General features: G+C 39.2%; 4 gene segments (V, D, J or C); 2 read left to right on the top strand and 2 right to left on the bottom strand.

The window, feature by feature from the left end:
* Positions 1–201: 201 nt before the first annotated feature.
* On the bottom strand, positions 202–2,346 carry LOC119907317 (the record flags this gene model as incomplete). The annotated part of the segment is given in 2 exon segments: positions 202–705; positions 2,316–2,346. Coding segments are annotated over 2 exon segments (366 nt in total), but the record flags the coding sequence as incomplete, so codon positions are not given.
* Positions 2,347–14,607: 12,261 nt separating this feature from the next.
* Positions 14,608–15,098, top strand: LOC119907628. The segment is given in 2 exon segments: positions 14,608–14,659; positions 14,767–15,098. Coding segments are annotated over 2 exon segments (384 nt in total).
* Positions 15,099–18,398: 3,300 nt separating this feature from the next.
* LOC119907626 lies at positions 18,399–19,839 on the bottom strand (the record flags this gene model as incomplete). The annotated part of the segment is given in 2 exon segments: positions 18,399–18,918; positions 19,809–19,839. Coding segments are annotated over 2 exon segments (375 nt in total), but the record flags the coding sequence as incomplete, so codon positions are not given.
* A 677-nt stretch (positions 19,840–20,516) lies between these two features.
* LOC119907316 lies at positions 20,517–21,003 on the top strand. The segment is given in 2 exon segments: positions 20,517–20,569; positions 20,677–21,003. Coding segments are annotated over 2 exon segments (375 nt in total).
* Positions 21,004–21,970: the final 967 nt, after the last annotated feature.

The raw sequence follows: 21,970 nt of genomic DNA, 5'->3' as shown, positions 1-21,970 counted from the left end.
TGTTTAGTTTTCAATGAGCTTGTGTTTGTAGGAAAACATTATGTTACAGTATGTTTTAGAATCTCAGTGCTGATACTGAAACTGTGATGATCAGGTGGGATTCAAACCCAGGCCGCTGCAGTAAGAACTCAGCCTTGTTCATGGGGCACAACCTCTACCAACTGTTGCTTTCAAAATAACAGAAATGAAAACAAATAATTTGATGAACTGGTCTTTATTATGTAGAAATAATCAAAATTACATCACTTTATCCATGAAACATGTGATTAGAGACTGACTGAGGGAAAGAAAGAGACACAGACAGAGAGAGTTACAGAGTTCAGAGCGCAGTAGCAGAGTAAAACCAGTAGCAGAGTCCCAGTGAGTCAGGTCAGGACTGGGAACACTGGTCTCTTCTCAGTGTCTCTGAGAGCGGAGCCTGGGAGCCCTGGGTGGCCTCACAGGTCACAGAGCCCACCTTCCTCCACTGGTCTGCAGGGAGCCTCAGGGTGCTGCTCCAGCTGTAGCGGCCGTCCTTCTCCAGCACCCCGGGGCTCCTGCTCTCCTCCCAGCTGCTGCTACTGCTGCTGCTGCCGTCCACCTTCCAGGCCAGACTCCAGTCTGAGGGGAAGCCCTTGTTGGCCAGGCACATGAGCGTGGCCTTCCCCTGCTGCAGCTCCTCACTGGAGGGGGGCAGCACCGTCAGGGTGGGGACGACTCGACCCACTGCAGAGAGAGAGAGAGAAGACGTTTTTGAGAAACTGAATTTTGATGATTGTTTTTGTCTGTGCTTTATTGATCAATAATAAAGACCCTAACAATGCACAGTAGCTTGTAGTACATTACAAATGAAAGTTAAGATAATAATCTTTATTTGTAGAGCACTTTTCAAAAACAAGTTACAAAGTGCTTTAACAAGTGTAAAGACAATAATACCCAAAAAACAATAATACAAAAACAATACAAGATAAAAGCAAAAAAACATTGAAAAGACTAAAATACACTTTTAAGATAAATATAAAATAAGTAAAATAGAATAAAATAAAGTCAAATAAGATCGGGAAAGGCTCTCCTATAAAAGTATGTTTAAGAAGGGACTTAAAAGAGTTCACTGACTCAGCCGACCTGATTTCCTCGGGCAGGCTGTTCCAGAGCCTCGGGGCCCTGACAGCAAACGCTCTGTCCCCTTTAGTTTTCAGTCGAGACTCTGGAACAGACAACAGACCTCTGCCCGAGGATCTCAAGGTACGTGCTGGTGCGTATGGGACTACAAGGTCAGAAATATAACAAGGCGAGAGGCCATGAAGAGCTTTAAAAGTGATCAATAGAATTTTAAAGTCAATTCTAAAACATACTGGGAGCCAGTGTAATGAAGCTAAAATAGGAGTAATATGGTCATATTTCTTTGTTCTGGTTAAAAGCCTGGCAGCTGAGTTCTGGACAGTCTGGAGTCGATCAATAGATTTTTGGGTTAAACAGGTGAAAAGGCTGTTGTAATAATCCAGGCGTGATGAGATGAAGGCGTGTAAAATGGTCTCGGTGTCCTTAAAAGGTAACATAGATCGAATTTTATAGATTGCCAGATGTTGAGACGTATCGAAAATAAGTTTCTCTTCCCTCTCTGAGCTCAGTAACCATGGTAACAGACAGGCATCACTGCTGAACCATGACAACAGACAGGTTTCAGTACTAAAGATAAAAAGTTAAAACTGACATTTTGTTCCTCTGATGTATTCATGTTCAATGAGCAAACTACACATTTATGAGGTTTAATGTAAAAAAATATACATTACCTAATATGAAACATTTCAGGTGTATATTTTTTTTACAGTTCTGTTCACTTTAAGATTTCTTGTGCAAAACAGAAGAGACCTTGAAAGTGTGTGTTTGATTTGTTCTTTCAAAATGTGCTTTGTTGTCTATTGAGTATCAAAAATGTATCAAATTAAATCAAACTTACTAATACAGGATGTTGCTTTAACATAACAGTGATGTTTTAAAGGATAATTTGTTATACATGTACAATCTGTGAAAATTGAATAGCCTTGAGAAAGACCAAGTAAAACCTTTGAAAAATGCTCTGCTCAGTACTTGGGTTTTTTTCAGACAGAATAATTTTAGGAAGCATGACATTTTGAAACTGTTTTAAATTTTAATTCCAGTGAAACAGAACTTTTTCACTGAAGAATATTTCAGTCTGGACAGGTTGTGACACATTCAAGAATCACTACTATTAAGTCCAATAATCAGCTAAAATATTGCAGTAATGTCTACAGTTATAAAATAAACTCAACAAACATGGAACTTGGGTTATTAAAGGAGTCAAATGTACTTACAGTTAACCTCCAGTCTGGTTCCTCCACCGAACGTGTACCACAGTGATACAAACTCATTGAGCCGCCGTACAAAAACCTCTCACTGTAGAGAGACACGGCTCTCTGACTTTGACACAAACAAACTCACCAAACACATTCACAGTTATGAAGTAAAAAGTTAAACTATACAAATTAAAAAGTAAAAATTTCAGAATTTTTAAAGGTCTAAAAATATTCTGACTTATAGTAAAATAAAGCAAAAGAGAAATGTACAGAAAATAAACTTTACATTGAGCTAAATGAAAATACAAAAATGATCAGATATATATATTAATGAAAAACTTACACGTTGATTACTGATAAAATAAACAAAATCCCAGTGTTGAAATTTCATTGTTAGTGAATTTAGTGAAATTATGCAACAGAGGACATTCTGAAATAATTTTAATCTATAGCCAAATCCATATAAAAAGAGAATTAATAGATCCAAACATTACACTGATAAACTGATTGATTCATTGATAAACAGCATCATCAGAGTAATCCAAGTCCCAGTTGGAGCCAGTTGGAGTCAGTCAGAGCATTTCCATAGAGAGCCACTTTGCATCAGCAGCACCATGCTCCAGTGCTCTGGGAGAGTTTATAGTCCTGAGAGTTGAACACTGGATGACTGACAGCTGTCCTTCATGACAACAGAAGCCACAGAAATCCTCCTCATCAAAAACATGACTTGATCTGTGTCCTCATCTGGACTCTCCTCTGCTGCTGCTTCACAGGTAAAGTCCAGAGAATCAAACTCCTCTCCTCTATGAACATCCGTCCCTCTGAAATGAAGCCCACAAAACCATGACGCTGCTTTATGTTTTTGTCTCTGTATCCTCAGAGTCCAGAGGCCAGGTCACAGTGACTCAGCCTGGAGCAGTGAGCTCTGCTCTGGGAGCCTCCGTCTCATAGGGTAGATGATGGAGTGAGATTGTTATTCATGTCGGCGGTAATGACTCCTGGTTACGCCAATCGGAGGTCACTAAGATTAATGTTGAGTCAGTGTGTACATATGCAAAAACAATGTCAGACACCGTAGTTTTCTCTGGACCCCTGCCAAATCTGACCAGTGATGACATGTATAGCTGCATGTCGTCATTCCGCCGCTGGTTGTCAAGGTGGTGTCCAGCAAACGATGTGGGCTTTGTTGATCATTGGCAGACTTTCTGGGGAAGACCTGGTCTGATCCGGAGAGACGGCATCCATCCCACTTGGGAAGGAGCAGCTCTCATTTATAGAAATCTGGCCAAGTTTATTAGTGGACCAAATCCATGACAACCCAGAGTTGAGACCAGGAGGCAGAGTCGCAGTTTAACACACTTCTCTGCCCTTCTTTTTCAGCAGTTACCCACCCAAAACCCTACGCAGAGTCGCAGTCTAACACACTTCTCTGCTCCTCCATTTCAGGAGTTACTTAGTGAAAATCATATAGTGACGGTGTCTGCCCCCGACCATCGAAATTATTTAAAAAGGTAAACAGAAGAGGAGCCGTGCATAAAAACCTCATAAAAATTAAAACCACAAGAGCAATAGTGCAAACGAATAGGAGAGTTAAATGTGGACTCTTAAACATCAGATCTCTCTCTTCTAAAGCTGTACTAGTAAATGAACTAATATCAGATTATGATATTGATTTATTTTGTCTTACTGAAACCTGGCTGAGTGATGGAGAATATGTTAGCCTAAATGAATCCACCCCTCCCAGTCATATTAATACTCACATTCCTCGAGGCACAGGCCGAGGAGGTGGAGTTGCAGCTATCTTCGACTCTAGCCTACTAATCAGCTCTAAACCTAAACTAAACTATAACTCATTTGAAAGTCTTGTTCTTAGTCTTTCGCACCCAAGTTGGAAATCACTGCAACCAATTCTCTTCGTTATAGTGTACCGAGCACCTGGCCCGTATTCTGAATTCTTATCTGAATTTGCAGAGTTTTTGTCAACTTTAGTCCTTAAAACGGACAAAGTTATTATTGTAGGGGATTTTAATATTCATGTGGATGTTGAGAATGACAGCTTTAGTACTGCGTTTATCTCTCTGGTAGATTCCATTGGCTTCTCTCAGAGTGTTCATGAACCGACTCACTGTTTTAACCACACCCTCGACCTTGTTTTGGTGTATGGTATTGAAATTGAACATTTAGTGGTGTTCCCACAGAATCCCTCTTTATCCGACCACTGTTTAATAACTTTTGAGTTTGTATTGCTGAACTACACGCCATTGGGCAAAAATTTCTATACAAGATGTCTGTCTGATAGTGCTATAGCTAAATTTAAGGATGCGATTCCATCAGCTCTAAATACATTATCTAGTCACAAAGTAACGGAGGACTCCTATGCTAATTTCAGTCCCTCCCAAATCGATCATCTTGTTGATAGTGCTGCAGGCTCGCTGCGAATGACACTGGACTCTGTAGCCCCTCTAAAAAAGAAAATACTAAAACAAAGACGGTTAGCTCCATGGTATAATACTGAAACTCGCAAATTAAAGCAAATATCGCGGAAACTTGAGAGGAATTGGCGTTCCACCAAAGTGGAAAATTCTCGTTTAATTTGGCAAGATAGTCTTAAAACTTATAGGAAGGCCCTCCGTAATGCCAGAGCAGCGTACTACTCGTCACTAATAGAGGAAAATAGGAACAACCCCAAGTTTCTTTTCAGCACTGTAGCCAGGCTGACAGAGAGTCACAGCCCTATTGAGCCAAGTATTCCCATAGCTCTCAGTAGTTACGATTTCATGAGCTTCTTTAATGATAAAATTCTAGCTATTGGAGACAAAATTCACCAAGACCTGCCCTCAATTGGCACCGACTTATCTCTTAACTCAGGAACCTTAGAAACAGCTGTAGAACCAGATACATGTTTAGACTGTTTTGCTTCCCTCAATCTTTACCAACTAACTTCAATAATTTCTTCATCTAAACCATCAACCTGCCTCTTAGACCCCATCCCGACTAGGCTGCTTAAAGATGTTTTACCCTTAGTCAGCACCTCTATACTAGATATGATCAATCTATCTCTATCAACAGGCTATGTACCACAGTACTTTAAAGTAGCTGTAATTAAACCTCTTCTGAAAAAGCCCAAACTTGATCCGGATGTTTTAGCCAACTATAGACCTATATCTAACCTTCCATTTCTCTCTAAGGTTCTGGAGAAAGCAGTTGCTAAACAGCTGTGTGACTTTCTACAGAGCAATAGTTTATTTTAGGATTTTCAGTCAGGATTTAGAGCTCATCATAGCACAGAGACAGCACTGGTGAAAATTACTAATGACCTCCTTATTGCATCAGACAAAGGACTTGTCTCTGTACTGGTTTTATTAGATCTTAGTGCTGCATTTGATACCATTGACCATCAGATCCTATTGCAGAGACTGGAATATTTCATTGGCATTAAAGGAACCGCTCTAAGCTGGTTTAAGTCCTATTTATCAGATCGATTTCAGTTTGTACATGTTAACAAGAGTCCTCCATGCACGCCAAAGTTACTCATGGAGTTCCTCAAGGATCTGTCCTTGGACCAATCCTCTTCACTTTATATATGCTTCCTTTAGGCAATATTATCAGGAAACATTCCATAAGCTTTCATTGTTATGCAGATGATACTCTATCGATCTATCGATCAAGCCAGATGACACTCATCAGTTAGCTAAACTTCAAATGTGCCTTCAGGATGTTAAAACCTGGATGACCTGTAATTTTCTCATGTTAAACTCAGATAAAACTGAAATTATTGTTCTGGGGCCTAAGCACCTCCGTGACGCATTATCAAAGATATAGTTTCCCTGGATGGCATCGCCTTGGCCTCCAGCACCACTGTGAGGAATCTTGGAGTTATCTTTGATCAGGACATGTCGTTTAAGTCTCACATTAGGCAAATTTCAAGGACCGCCTTTTTTCACCTACGTAATATTGCGAAAATCAGGAACATCCTGTCTAAAAATGATGCAGAAAAACTAGTCCATGCATTTGTTACTTCTAGGTGGATTACTGCAATTCCTTATTATCAGGCTGCTCGAAAAAGTCCATTAAGACTCTTCAGCTAATCCAGAATGCTGCAGCACGTGTTCTGACAGGAACCAAGAAAAGAGATCACATTTCTCCTATTTTAGCTTCTTTGCATTGGCTTCCAGTAAAATCCAGAATAGAATTTAAAATCATTCTTCTTACCTACAAAGCTCTTAATGGTCAGGCACCATCTTATCTTAAAGAGCTCATAGTACCTTACTACCCCACCAGAGCACTGCGCTCCCAGAATGCAGGGTTACTTGTGGTTCCTAGAGTCTCCAAAAGTAGACTAGGAGCCAGAGCGTTCAGCTATCAAGCTCCTCTCCTGTGGAACCAGGTTCCAGTTTGGGTTCAGGAGGCAGACACCATCTCCACATTTAAGAGTAGGCTTAAGACTTTCCTCTTTGATAAAGCTTATAGTTAGGGCTGGCTCAGGTGAGTCCTGAACCATCCCTTAGTTATGCTGCTATAGGCCTAGACTGCCGGGGTTTTCCCATGAGGCACTGAGCTCCTCTCTCCTCTACTTTCTCTCCCTCTGTATGCAACCTCATCCCATTATTGCATGTTACTAACACAACTTCTCCCCTTTCTGGTAGTCTTGTGCTTTCTCGTCTCTCCTCTCTCCTATCACTTCCTGCAGGTTTTCTGGCTCTGGAGCTGTGGAGTCTGGATCTGTGGTTGCGGGTCACCTGCTGCCCCGTGTTCCTGCTCGACACCCTCTGCTGCAACGACTATTGTTGCTAGTCTTATTGTTATTATTGTTATTATAATCATCAACATTGCGATGGTTACCATTAACACTATTATAAATATCTGTACCATTTTTCATTTAGTCTATAGCAACATTACCTTCACTGTCTGTACCTCTGTGTGTATATTGTGTAGGCTGCCTCCCTCCCCTCTCTCTCTCCTTACATCCCTCTCTTCTCTCTCTTTCTCTCTCCTTCACCCCAACCGGTCGAGGCAGATGGTCGCCCACCCTGAGCCATGGTTCTGCTCGAGGTTTCTGCCTCTTAAAAGGAAGTTTTTCCTTGCCTCTGTCGCCTAGTGCTTGTACTTGGTGGGAACTGTTGGGCTTCTGTAAATATCATCACAGAGTATGGTCTAGACCTGCTCTTTTATGAAAAGCGCTGTGAGATAACTTGTTGTGATTTGGCGCTATATAAATAAAACTGAATTGAATTGAATTGAATTGAACATTTGTACTGGCAGACTTCAAGAATTGCTGTGAATACATCAAATTTCAAATATCAGACACAATATGTGAGTATTGATCCATTGATAAACAGCATCATCAGAGTAATCCAAGTCCCTGCTGGAGTCAGTCAGAGCATTTCCATAGAGAGCCACTTTGCATCAGCAGCACCATGCTCCAGTGCTCTGGGAGAGTTTATAGTCCTGAGAGTTGAACACTGGATGACTGACAGCTGTCCTTCATGACAACAGAAGCCACAGAAATCCTCCTCATCAAAAACATGACTTTGATCTCCGTCCTCATCTGGACTCTCCTCTGCTGCTGCTTCACAGGTAAAGTCCAGAGAATCAAACTCCTCTCTTCTATGAACATCCGTCCCTCTGAAATGAAGCCCACAAAACCATGACGCTGCTTTATGTTTTGTCTCTGTATCCTCAGAGTCCAGAGGCCAGGTCACAGTGACTCAGCCTGGAGCAGTGAGCTCTGCTCTGGGAGGCTCCGTCTCCATCAGATGTAGGACCAGTCAGAATGTTCATGTTTGGAGCGGCCACCAACTTTTTGCCTGGTACCAACAGAGAGATGGAGAAACACCTAAACTCCTCATTTACTATGCTAGCACTCGAGCATCAGGGATTCCAGTTCGTTTTACAGGCAGTGGATCAAACTCTGACTTCACTCTGACCATCAGTGGAGTCCAGACTGAAGATGCTGCAGTTTACTACTGTCAGAGTTATCATGAAATCAACAGTCAGCGTGTGTTCACACAGTGAAAAAGCGTCGTACAAAAACCTCCCTCAGTCAGACTGAACAGAAACTGAACTGACTGCTGCAGCTGGAAGCTACTGCAGAGACTGATACACTTCACTGAGGACACACACACATGCACACACACACACCAATGCATTAGCTGGATATAAACACTTTACAGATTGAAGTGATCTTTATTATTTTATACTCTTTTTAAAGGTTTAACTTTTTAAGTCAGTCCCTTGTATTTTAATAAATCTGGAAAATGTTGCTGTGCTGAAGCATGTAAATCCAAAAGACATTCCAGGACCAGATGGTACTTCTGGATGAAAATTAACTAATTTTGCAGAACAGCTTGAGTGTCTCAACTTTTTTCCAAACCCCCTCAATTCAAGTCGTATTCCCAAATAAGGAAATTATCTCATGTTGTACCATTTCCAAAGAGAGCTAATTTAAAATAAGTTTAAGAGTACAGGCCAGTCAACATCACATCATTTATTTTGAAGATTTTTGAAAAGATCAAAAACCACCAGGCAGGTAAGGTGTTAAGGACAACGAGCTCGTCATCCTCAATACCATATAGGAACATCTTGGGAAACCTTTGACCCATGCTGTACTTTTGTTTGCTGATGTTTCATTTAATTACACAGAGCCGAACCTTTTAACCTAAAGATTGGTTTCTGATTTGTTTCGTCAGTTTGTTTTGTGGATTTTGGATTTTTTGAATTAAAGTCATCAGCTGGTTCTTGTGAATGCCTATCTGAAACATGCAATGGCTCACCTCTATGTGTGTTTTGTCCCCTTTACTTTTTAGCAGATCCACCAACAGCTGCAGAAGCTGTGAAGAAGGCAGCTACCTTGTCAGATTCTCAGATGATGCTGCTCTGCTGTCTCTGCTGTATGAGCTTCAGGGTGCAGAACAGGACCCTTGCTGTACTCCTCCGACATTTGTGAGGTGATAATATTTTGGGGTTGAATGTTTTAAAAACCAAAAAAACTATTATTAATTTTAGACACATCAAAAATAACATCACAGAGAGAATCTTTTATTATGAGAAGGTAGAAATTGTCAGTTCTTACGAGTGCTTGGATAGAGTTTTTGACAACCAGAGAGATGGTTCACTTTTATAGTCAGTCATGTGTTTTTTTGTTGTTTTTATGACTATTTTCTTCAGTCGTTCAACCTTTTCTTTTAATAGCAGATAGCAGATTCCACAGTCGAATAGTGAAAGGCAGAAACAGCCTGAATGATATTGTTGAGATCTGTTCAAACATTACTGGAATCAAACAGAGGCATCTAAGTTCCTTCTGGGACCAACAAATCGTGATGAAATCAGTGAGCATTGTGAACTACCTGAGCAGGTCTCAGCTGGTCAGTTCTCATTGCTGCCTTCAGGAAATCACTTTCCTCTACAGTAGGCTCTACCTACCTGCAAAACTAATCATTACTGTAAGCCCTTCTAACCCTCTGCTGTCTGCCTTCTCAATTCATTGTAGTTTTTTCTTTCATTATTGATATTTTGTATGTTTTTATGACTTTGTATGGCCTCATTACTATGTGTATCTTTGTAAATTGTCGTTAAAACATCTATAGTTATTAATATAAATATTACACATATATAGTCTTGGAATGATTTTAGTTTTGTGATTTACTGTGTTTTTCTTTCTTCCTGTCTACTGTGTTTATGCAACACATTCTCACTCCCCATTTCGTCACATATGGATGCTTGGTCAAAAACCCCTTGGTGCTGCTTTTTAATGCCCTGGGTACCCTTTATGCATCGTTTTTCAAGTAGCAGGCCTCAGCGATTCAAATTAGCTACAAAAAGTATGCAACAACGGTTAAACTTTCAAAATAAAACAAAATAAAAAATCAGGTAACGTTGTGAAACGTCACATAGTTAAGTTGAACCGTCTTAATTTGGTTAAGTTTAGGCACCAAAACTACTTGGTTAGAGTTAGGAAAAGGTCATAGTTAGGCTTAAAATAACAATCTTACTTACCATGGCAACAGACAGTTTTCAATACTAAAGATAAAAAGTTAAAACTGCCGCACTTTTACTTTTATTATGTACTTCTTCTTAAATTATATTTCACTTATAGTGAGATTGTGAGATTTTCATTGTTTTAATTATCTTAAATATTTCTTGTCTCACGCAAAAATTTCCTACACAATGATGGTGCGTTTGTTCTCCTCATTTAAGCAGGAATCATCACTGAACAGTCAGGCTTCATTACTGAAACATTCAAATGAACAATGCTAACTACAGAAACACTTTTCAAACAAACTGATAAAACAGAAAAACATCATGTCCCAGGGCTTTAAAATCATTAGTTTGGGAGAAAGATCCAATTCTGTGCACATGAAACACTGAATCAAAAGAAATTGGACATTATATTAAAACTTCATTCAGCATAGTTTTCAAAAAAATTCTTTAGAATTGTTTATAATGTAATTTAAAGTTTTAGTGCAACAAGATTTTTCATTGGAGTGGGTTTTATTCAGACACTGAAGACTTCAAGAATAGCTGTGAATACATCACATTTCAAATATCAGAAACAATCGATCATACAGAGTAATTCAGCATAGTTTCATCAGAGAACTGACCCAACATTACAACCATGTTTCGCCAAAGTGGTAGGTGACAACAAGAAAGCAAGTGGGGAAAAAGTCACTTATTTCTTAGATAAGGATGTCTTGCTGATGGTCACCACTCTTAGCAGCTGATTCTGGGTGGGACGGTGTGAACCAGATAGTTGTGCCCTTGCCAAAGGGGCAAAGGGGCACAGCATGTTTTATCTGTAGCGTGTGAGAGCAAGTAGCCCGGTCATCTAGGTGTTACAAAGACTTACCAGAACATTCTTAAACATTTCTTTTGGCCCAGTTTTTCCACAGTTGTCATGTAAGTTGTCAGGAAGGCCAAACCAGGTAATTCCCCCTGCGCCTCTGTGTCCAATCCCAGTGATTGATAAACCGTTCAATCGCATCCTAATTGACTGTGTAGGACCTTTACCTTGCACTAAGAGCGGTAACAATTACATAGTTACAATGATGTGCGTGGCTGCGTGGTTCACTGAAGCCTTTCTCCTGCGCACTATTACTACTCGTGTTGTTGTTAAAGCGCTGACTAAGTTCTTCCTTCTTCCTTGTACTTTCAGGTTGCCGCGTGTCGTAAAGTCTGATAGAGGGACCAACTTCCAATCTAACCTTTTCAAAAAGGTGCTTAAAACATTGAATGTGCGCCATGTGGTCTCATCAGCTTAATATCCTGAGTCACAAGGAGCTCTTGAACATTGGCATCAGACATTAAAGTAGATGATCCCAAAATATTGTGAGGAAAATGGGACTGATTGGACAATATAATACAGAACAGGACAGAAAGTGAGTGACGCCACATCGCAGACTCACTGCTTCTCATGAAATGTCCACCTTTTATCTTTTATACCAGCTACTTCCTGCTTTAGGATACCAGAGCTATAAAGACGCTGTTGGACTGCGCTGACAGAGCTATCAGATGTGTTGTGTACATAACACTTACATTTATTTTAAAATGATCAGCTGATGTTATAAAATACTAGTTATCTGACCCAAAGATAAACCCAGTCTCTGTGTATTTAATAGATTTACTGTGATTATTAGGACTGGAACATAAGACAGCAGTTATTCCTGTAATTAGAAACTGCTGATGAGATGAATAGGTCTTTCTTTTATTCTACATACTGTGTTTTATGACCCTGAGTCATAGTTTTTGTTTGACTGTGAATCTTTTTCCTCTATAGGCCAAGCTGGCCACTGAGCAGCTCCATTGGAGTAGTATGGGCCTTGCTCAAGGGCACCTCAGTGGTGGTAAATGAGCAGTGTTTATTTCACTTTCTACACTCAGATTTATCCTGCCGGTCTGGAGATTGATAGCAATTGACAGCGACCTCCCGGTCACAAGCTCGCGTCTCTAACCTTTAAGCTGATGATGCACAAAGAAACTTTTAGAGCAATCGTGCAGGGCAACATTGCCGTCAATAGTAATGAGTAAAAATTACTACCGTAATCCCCTTCTCCCACCACTCCGCCCCGCCCTGCACCGCCGCCACCCGTTCAAAACATAGTCGGACTTGCCACTAGCAAGATTGCCCAGCAACATTGCTCAAAAATTTGCCCCATGTATCATCAGCTTTAGGCCACCACTGCCCAAACATTCCTGTGGTTAAAATCTCAAATCAAATTCATCTTGTATCACTTTATGGTGACGATACCCTGCTTCATATTTCTAATTCTAACAATGACATTTCTTCAGAGGGGTAAATCTTAATAATAATTCTGAATATAATAATATGATTACATATATAATAATAATTTCTAGGTGCAAATTACATCTTAACAACATAACTATCTTTATCATGAACTGACTTCAGTTATACCAGATATTGTGTTATTGTGTGAGTGTTTTTTTATGAATAAAATGCTTTAATCATTAAAATTAATGTTAACAAGGTTCATTAAAGCAGACAGAAACCTCGGAGATGTTATTCCCCAGTCATGAAAGATGTTTAATTTTAACAAGTATTCCAAATGTAAGTCATAAAAGTTGTCACTCTGGTATATAAACAAGAGGAAGCATTATTTGATATTTTATTGTTTGAATTATTAAAACCATCAACAATACAACAAGCAAGAACACATTGATGTTGAAATGTGTAATGACAGAAAAGAAGAACCAGAGAGAGCGCAGACTGAGAGCAGTAGCAGAGTAAAACCAGTAGAGTCCCAGTGAGTCAGGTCAGGACTGGGAACACTGGTCTCTCCTCAGTGTCTCTGAGACCAGAGTCTGGGAGCCCTGGGTGGCCTCACAGGTCACAGAGCCCACCTTCCTCCACTGGTCTGCAGGGAGCCTCAGGGTGCTGCTCCAGCTGTAGCGGCCGTCCTTCTCCAGCACGCCGGGCTCCTGCTCTCCTCCCAGCTGCTGCTGCTGCTGCTGCCGTCCACCTTCCAGGCCATGCAACATTTGGAAGTATCCATTTTATCTTCTATCTGTTCAATTTTAGAAAATTAATTTGATTAAATCCTAACAAGTTAACAAACGTTATTATGGCAGTGGAAATTTCAAAACTATTCTTGGCATACATTTTTACCTTAAGATTAAAGTTTGATCTTTTCGCCACTTCAAGCTGTTTGAATTTCAGTATGACAGGTATGTGTAAAGAAAAGTTTAGTCAAGCTTCTCTGTGTTAGCCTCCATGGTAAAGGAATAGATATAAAAACATGAACAATAAAAGTTTTGTGCCTCAAACTTTCAAATCCTGAATTTAAAGCATGATTTGACAATGCTGTATTTAGTATTTCAGCAGAAACTCCAACATCCAGTCTGGTTCCTCCACCAAAAGTCCACCATAGTGATACAAACTCATTGAGCCGCCGTACAAAAACCTCTCACTGTAGAGAGACACGGCTGTCTGACTTTGTCAAACTAAACTAAGGCTACAAGCCTTCAAGCTACAACTTTACCTTTAATATTGTAAATAGTGATTTCTCCACAGGTTTAGCCTATTGTTCTATATTTAATTGAACGGGTTTTTGAATTGGATTTGCTGAAGTGAACATTTAATCTTAGTGCATAATATTTTATTAAATATTATACATTAATTTAGAAAGTCAAATAGTTTCCTGGCATGCTGAATATAAAAGAACAAAAACAGCTCTTAAAATAAAAGTTTGTTAAAGGTTTGATTTACTTCCAACATCCAGTCTGGTTCCTCCACCAAAAGTCCACCACAGTGATACAAACTCATTGAGCCGCCGTACAAAAACCTCTCACTGTAGAGAGACATGGCTCTCTGACTTTGACACAAACACGTTCACCAACATGGCTGTTTCTTCAGCTCTATATTAAATGTGAAAATAAGACAGTGTAACAAATTTCCAGAATGCATGTTTTCATTTGATATATTATTTTAAATTGAAAGTTTCTTATTCTTATTTAAATAAGATAAAGGACAGTTTGAAACAACATATGTCTAGAAGCATGAAACCAAAATAATTTATATATATATTAAAATAGTATATATATTATATTAAAATAGTTTTTAAAAGATTTATAATTAATACTCAGATATGTTGATTGATCCATTGATAAACAGCATCATCAGAGTAATCCAAGTCCCTGCTGGAGTCATTCAGAGCATTTCCATTGAGAGCCACTTTGCATCAGCAGCACCATGCTCCAGTGCTCTGGGAGAGTTTATAGTCCTGAGAGTTGAACACTGGATGACTGACAGCTGTCCTTCATGACAACAGAAGCCACAGAAATCCTCCTCATCAAAAACATGACTTTGATCTGCGTCCTCATCTGGACTCTCCTCTGCTGCTGCTTCACAGGTAAAGTCCAGAGAATCAAACTCCTCTCCTCTATGAACATCCGTCCCTCTGAAATGAAGCCCACAAAACCATGACGCTGCTTTATGTTTTTGTCTCTGTATCCTCAGAGTCCAGAGGCCAGGTCACAGTGACTCAGCCTGGAGCAGTGAGCTCTGCTCTGGGAGGCTCCGTCTCCATCAGATGTAGGACCAGTCAGAATGTTTATTTTGCAGGCAACTACCACCATTTAGCCTGGTACCAACAGAGAGATGGAGAAACTCCTAAACGGCTCATTTACCTTGCTAGCACTCGAGCATCAGGGATTCCAGGTCGTTTTACAGGCAGTGGATCAAATTCTGACTTCACTCTGACCATCAGTGGAGTCCAGACTGAAGATGCTGCAGTTTACTACTGTCTGAGTTATCATGAAATCAACAGTCAAGCTGTGTTCACACAGTGAAAAAGCGTCATACAAAAACCTCCCTCAGTCAGACTGAACAGAAACTGAAACAAAGCTACTGCAGAGACTAATACACTTCACTGAGGACACACACACATAGACACACACGCACACACAGCAAATGCACAATTTCATCAAGTGGATTACAAATGTCACAGTATCAGTATTAGAACAAGTTCTGTGTCAAATAATTATCTTGGTGGAAATCAAATTACAGAAGTGTTACGTAGCTGACTGACTTTTTAAACATTTAACATAACATGTTAGCAAAGCTTTGTGGCAGTCCAGTGAGTCTCACAGAAATGCTAAGGGGAGTGACAAAGCGTAGATCATTCACTGTATTTATCTTGTGGTGAAATAGTTTGATTGTAAAGCATAAACATTTAATATGAACTTTAAATACAAATACAGTTCACTGAGGACACACACACACACACACACACACAAACACACAGATTTGCTCCACTGGCACTAGAACAGTTTCAGACAGAGCACTTTGGTATGGCAACCTTATAGTAACTGAAAAAGGTAAAGTTTGTGGTTTCAGCAGGAAAATAACACTATTCAACTTCTCAAACTCCTTTCTATGCCACATGATTTTAATTTACAAATGTTTGTCAAAACCTCAATTGTTGACAGCAAATCGAATGTCGCATTAAGAAAGAAACAGAAGAACAAACACAATGTTAGTCACTTGAAAGCAAAATAATATTATTTGAAGAATAACAAATTCATAACAATAATTATTTAAAGCTTCAGTTCCACATCAGAATAATTGTTTTTCCCAACAAGCAGGCAATGAACAGTTCTGTGTAACCTCTAATCTCATTTCACAATTTCACAACACAAACACCCACTTGCTCACATATGGGTTTTCCAGTAACCATATGCCAAAAGACACCCAAAATCAATAAACCACTTTCCAGCATACAGTGCATCTACCAGTAGGCCTGTATGTGTGGCTGCAGATTTTGATGGTGGCAAAGGAGGCATGGGATTCAACAAATGAAGCCCTGGAGGAGGGTGAAATCACCGGATAGTGACAAGTTGCCATGAGCTGGTTAGACCCGGAGATTGAGCCCAAAAAGTTTGTTTGAGCCCAGCTTCTGTTTTTAATTAATCCACCAACAAACCTATTTGTCCCAAATGTTTAATATTTACTTTAAAATCTCATGGAATATACAAGTTTTTTCCTTGTAAATGTGTGAGTTTTATTTCATAAATTTACCACTTTGATCTCAGAGAATATCAAAGGTTATTTGATTGCCCTTATACACTGTCGGAAATTTCTCTTTTAACCAGCACATCTTTTCAAACCTTTAGATTATTGATTTAATTTAATGACCACACAGCCAGGCTGGTGGAATTTGTTTCCAGTACAGCTTTTGATATAGGTTCCAACATTTAGACAATAGATATTTAGACATTAACATATAAAGTAACATACATGTACATACAGACACCACATTACTATATATAATACATAATACATGAGGGGTCATGCTTAATCCACAATCCTCAGCGTTCAGAGATCAGAGGCAATGGTTAAGCAGCCTAGGAAACTCACAGACCGATTTCATGCGTTGTAAATCATCTGATGTGATAAACATTGCTACACAAGTCAGTTAATGACATACACACACAGAAGGACACAGATGAGTCGGAGAAATAATTTCACATGGTGTTCTTTAATAAAAGAAAAGTAGAGAGAGAAAACAGAGCTTTTAATCTAGAGTGAACAGACTATTTCCATTCTTCCCACAAGTAGTCAAAGGGTCCAAGATGGCATCTCCCCTCAAATCACCTACTACAGATATATTGTAAAGAGATTAAGGAATAATACAGACGCACCATATCTAGAATGTATACATATGCATTTATTATTTTGCAGCATAAATGAGCAGCGTTACACCTGCGAATCCCAACAGCAGTCTACAAACTTACCGTCTGCTCCTTCATTCTCATGTTTAATACAGTACAACATAGATCAGAGCAGGACAGAGAGGGAAGATGTGAAGGAAAACATCTAGAACAGACTTACTGCTTCTGTTAAAATGGCCTCCTTTCATGTATTCACACCAACTCCTACCTGAAACTGAACACACACACACACACACACAAACACACTGTTTAATCAAATAGATAGAACATTGCAGCTTTAACCACCACTTAACCTACATAAAAAAACAAGTTCAATGACAAAAACCTATCTAGCGCAAATCAAATGAATTTTTCCATCACAGCTTTTCACCATCTATTCATATCCTAATAAAAATCCCATGTTCTTATCTATTTTCCAAATAATCATTAAGATCCAATCTGGGACAGTCAATTACAAAAATGTTTGGTCATGACCTTTGACCTCAACTTCATACTGTTTTACAGAAATCAAAATATGAAGACACAGATCAGCATAAGATATCTTCACGATGAAAATATTATTTTAAACTAAATTTATGGGGGAAAAAAGCTCTTATTAGATGTTTATAACTCTAACTGCAAACTGTAAATAAAAATTTTTAAATGACACATTTTCTCTAACATGCACCTCAAAATCTCAATGAATGCATTGAGATAAGAAGTTCATTCATGACCTTGGAAACAGTGAAACAGTCTCTGCACAGCATCCATCCACTAACTGTTGTCTAGCTTTCATTCACATTGCTTGATCTTCCTCAGCAGATGAAGACGCCCAGTCATTAAATTAAAATTTTCATATTTCTATCCATCTGAGCATTGCTAGGACTTCATGTTCATGTTGACTTCAAAGTTTAAATATTCCATAAAAGCTGTTTTCTGGCTCTGCCCTCATGTCCAAAATTCCTAGTAGTTTCTTCAGCGAGCTAACTGATATACCAGCTTCAGCCAACGTTCTTGACTTGTCATTTCTTTATTTGAGAAAATATGGATATTATATACAACCAAATCTGTCGTCAATGCGCATTAAAATAATGTCACTATTCATTGTCAGCAGACCATATTAAACTCATTTTCCACATTGGAATGACAAAACAAAACACTGAAACAGTTTATTACCAGATTTTTAGTATCCTCTTCATGTAAATATGTAAATATGTAAATATGTAGATCAACGCTCTCAGCACTGAGGGGGAAACACCATGATATGTTGAGGACAGCTACAGCTCACTGACTCTGTGAAGAATCACACTGCAGATACTGAAACTATGATGATCAGGTGAGATTCAATCCCAGGCTGCTGCAGTAAGGACTCAGCCTTGTTCATGGGGCGCGACCTCTACCAACTGTTACTTTCACTATAACAGAAATGAAAACAACAGATTTGATGAACTGGTCTTTATTGTGTAGAAATAATCAAAATTACATCAAGTAAACAAACTTTAACCATGAAACATGTGATTAGAGAATGACTGAGGGAAAGAAGGAGACACAGACATAGAGAGAGTTACAGAGTTCAGAGAGCAGTAAAACCAGTAGCAGAGTCCCAGTGAGTCAGGTCAGGACTGGGAACACTGGTCTCTCCTCAGTGTCTCTGAGAGCGGAGCCTGGGAGCCCTGGGTGGCCTCACAGGTCACAGAGCCCACCTTCCTCCACTGGTCTGCAGGGAGCCTCAGGGTGCTGCTCCAGCTGTAGCGGCCGTCCTTCTCCAGCACCCCGGGGCTCCTGCTCTCCTCCCAGCTGCTGCTGCTGCTGCTGCTGCTGCTGCTGCCGTCCACCTTCCAGGCCAGACTCCAGTCTGAGGGGAAGCCCTTGTTGGCCAGGCACATGAGCGTGGCCTTCCCCTGCTGCAGCTCCTCACTGGAGGGGGGCAGCACCGTCAGGGTGGGGACGACTCGACCCACTGCAGAGAAAGAGAGAGAGAAGACATTTTTGAGAAACTGAATTTGGATGATTGTTTTTGTCTGTGCTTTACTGATCAATAATAGTAGTTGAAGATTGCCAGATGTTGAGACGTATCGAAAATAAGTTTTACTTCCCTCTCTGAGCTCAGTAACCATGGTAACAGACAGGCTAGACTGCTGAACCATGAGAACAGACAGGTTTCAGTACTAAAGATAAAAGTTTAAACTGACATTTTGTTCCTCTGATTTATTCATGTTTAATCAACAAACTACAAACAATGTTAAATAATGATGATGATGTTAAAAAAAATTAAATACAGTATCTAAAATGAAACATTTCAGGAGTATTTTTTTTTAATGTTCTGTTCACTTTAAGATTTCTGGTCCAAAACAGAAAAAATCTTGAAGGTGTCTGTTTGATTTGTTCATTCAAAATGTGCTGACTACTACTACTTGAGTACTGAGTTATGTATCAGAAAAATACTTACTAATACACAGATAGTCCTGTGTATTAGTAAGTTTGATTATTTTTTAATACATTACTGTTAATACAGTAATGTATTAAAAAATAATTTGTTATGTCCATGAAAAGTGAGTACCCTTCAGAACGATATGAAAACCTTTGAAAAATGTCCACTACATGGGCTTTTTCAGAGAGAAAACCTTTTAGAAAACATGATATCTTAAAACTGTGTTAAATTTGAATTCCAGTGAAGATTTTTTTCACTGAAGAAGATTTTAGTCTGGACATGATGTGACACATTCAAGAATCACTACAATTACATTAAATTCGAATAATCAGCTGAAATATTGCAGTAATGTCTACTGTTATAAAATAAAACTGAACAAATATGGAATTTGGGTTATTAAAGGAGTCAAATGTACTTACAGTTAACCTCCAGTCTGGTTCCTCCACCGAATGTGTACCACAGTGATACAAACTCGTTGAGCCGCCGTACAAAAACCTCTCACTGTAGAGAGACACGGCTCTCTGACTTTGACACAAACAAACTCAAGTAAACAGTCACAGTTGACAAAAAGTCAAACAGTCAAAAACTTTTTAAAAAGTAATTTTTTTTTTTAAATATCTAAAAATATTCTGACTCATAGTAAAATGAAGAAAAACACAATAAAAATGTATAGGAAATAAACTTTACATTACATCCAGTCAAATGACAATACAAAAATGATCAGAGAGACATATTCATGAAAAAATGACCATAAAACAAAAATCCTATTGTTGAAATTTCAGTGTAACACTGATGTTAATTTCATTGTTGGTGAATTTAGTGGAATTTATACAACAGAGGACATTCTGAAATAATTTTATCTGTGGCCAAATCCATATATAAAAAGAGAATTAATAGATCCAAACAATACACTGATAAACTGATTGATTCATTGATAAACAGCATCATCAGAGTAATCCAAGTCCCTGCTGAAGTCAGTCAGAGCATTTCCATAGAGAGCCACTTTGCATCAGCAGCACCATGCTCCAGTGCTCTGGGAGAGTTTATAGTCCTGAGAGTTGAACACTGGATGACTGACAGCTGTCCTTCATGACAACAGAAGCCACAGAAATCCTCCTCATCAAAAACATGACTTTGATCTGCGTCCTCATCTGGACTCTCCTCTGCTGCTGCTTCACAGGTAAAGTCCAGAGAATCAAACTCCTCTCCTCTATGAACATCCGTCCCTCTGAAATGAAGCCCACAAAACCATGACTCTGCTTTATGTTTTTGTCTCTGTATCCTCAGAGTCCAGAGGTCAGTACACAGTGACTCAGCCTGGAGCAGTGAGCTCTGCTCTGGGAGGCTCCGTCTCTATCAGATGTACGACCAGTCATAGGGTAGATGATGGAGAGGACCTATTCTGGTACCAACAGAGAGATGGAGAAACGCCTAAACTCCTCATTTACTATGCTAGCACTCGAGCATCAGGGATTCCAGATCGTTTTACAGGCAGTGGATCAAACACTGACTTCACTCTGACCATCAGTGGAGTCCAGGCTGAAGATGCAGCAGTTTACTACTGTCTGGGTGAATTCATTGCTAACAGTCAGTATGTGTTCACACAGTGAAAAAGCGTCGTACAAAAACCTCCCTCAGTCAGACTGAACAGAAACTGAAGTGACTGCTGCAGCTGGAAGCTACTGCAGAGACTGATACACTTCACTGAAGACACACACACACACACACACACACACACACACAATGTTACTTATGAGGTTGAAGATTTCACAACTTTTGCTTTAACCACCAATGAACATGTAACAAAAAAAAATTACAAAAAATATGAAATCAAATTACTTTGTCCATCACAGCTTCTCACCATCCATTCAGATCTTTTTATGATCCCACTGTCTTTTCTGATTTGCCAAATAATCCAGAGTAGCCAGCCTGAAAAAGCAGATAAGGAAAGTCTTGTTCATGACCTTTGACCTCAGCATCATACGGGATTAAAGCAATTTCGACGATATACATTTAATTGAAAATATGAAGACACAGATCGGTATCAGAAACATTCAGGATCAGAGACTGTCCAATCAAAACCAGTACATCCCTGAAAGCACAAAATAATATTTTAAATACATAAACTTCAATCATAAAAATTCTAAAGAAAGAAGTAACCTTCTTGATATAACTATATCCGCATATACTAAAGAATATGGAATAACACATTTTCTCCAACATGCAAATCAAAACTCCACAAATACACTGAAACTAAAATTTTATTCTTAACCTTGGAAACAGCAAAACAAACTCACAACATCCATCCACTAACTGTTGTGGAGCTTTCAATCACATCACATGATCTTCCTCAGCAGATGGAGTCACCCAGTTTTCATTTAAATGTAGATTTTCAAATTCACATTCCTCTGAGCATTTTTAGGACTTCATGTCCACGTTGGCTTCAAAGTCAAAAATATTCCATGACAGCTGGATGAACTCCATCTGCTGAGGAAGATCATGTCATAAAAACAGTAATGTAACTGATGATGACTTCCATGTTTTCTGGTTGGAGTTTCTCGAGGAAGCTCTCTGAGATCAT

This window comes from Micropterus salmoides, unplaced genomic scaffold, assembly GCF_014851395.1.
Source record: "Micropterus salmoides isolate LMB-PRFRI ecotype aquatic unplaced genomic scaffold, ASM1485139v1 Ms_hic_scaffold_17, whole genome shotgun sequence".
Classification (NCBI taxonomy): Eukaryota; Metazoa; Chordata; class Actinopteri; order Centrarchiformes; family Centrarchidae; genus Micropterus; species Micropterus salmoides.
The sequence above is the reverse complement of the archived record's forward strand: the minus strand, read 5'-3'. Positions and strand labels throughout refer to the sequence as shown.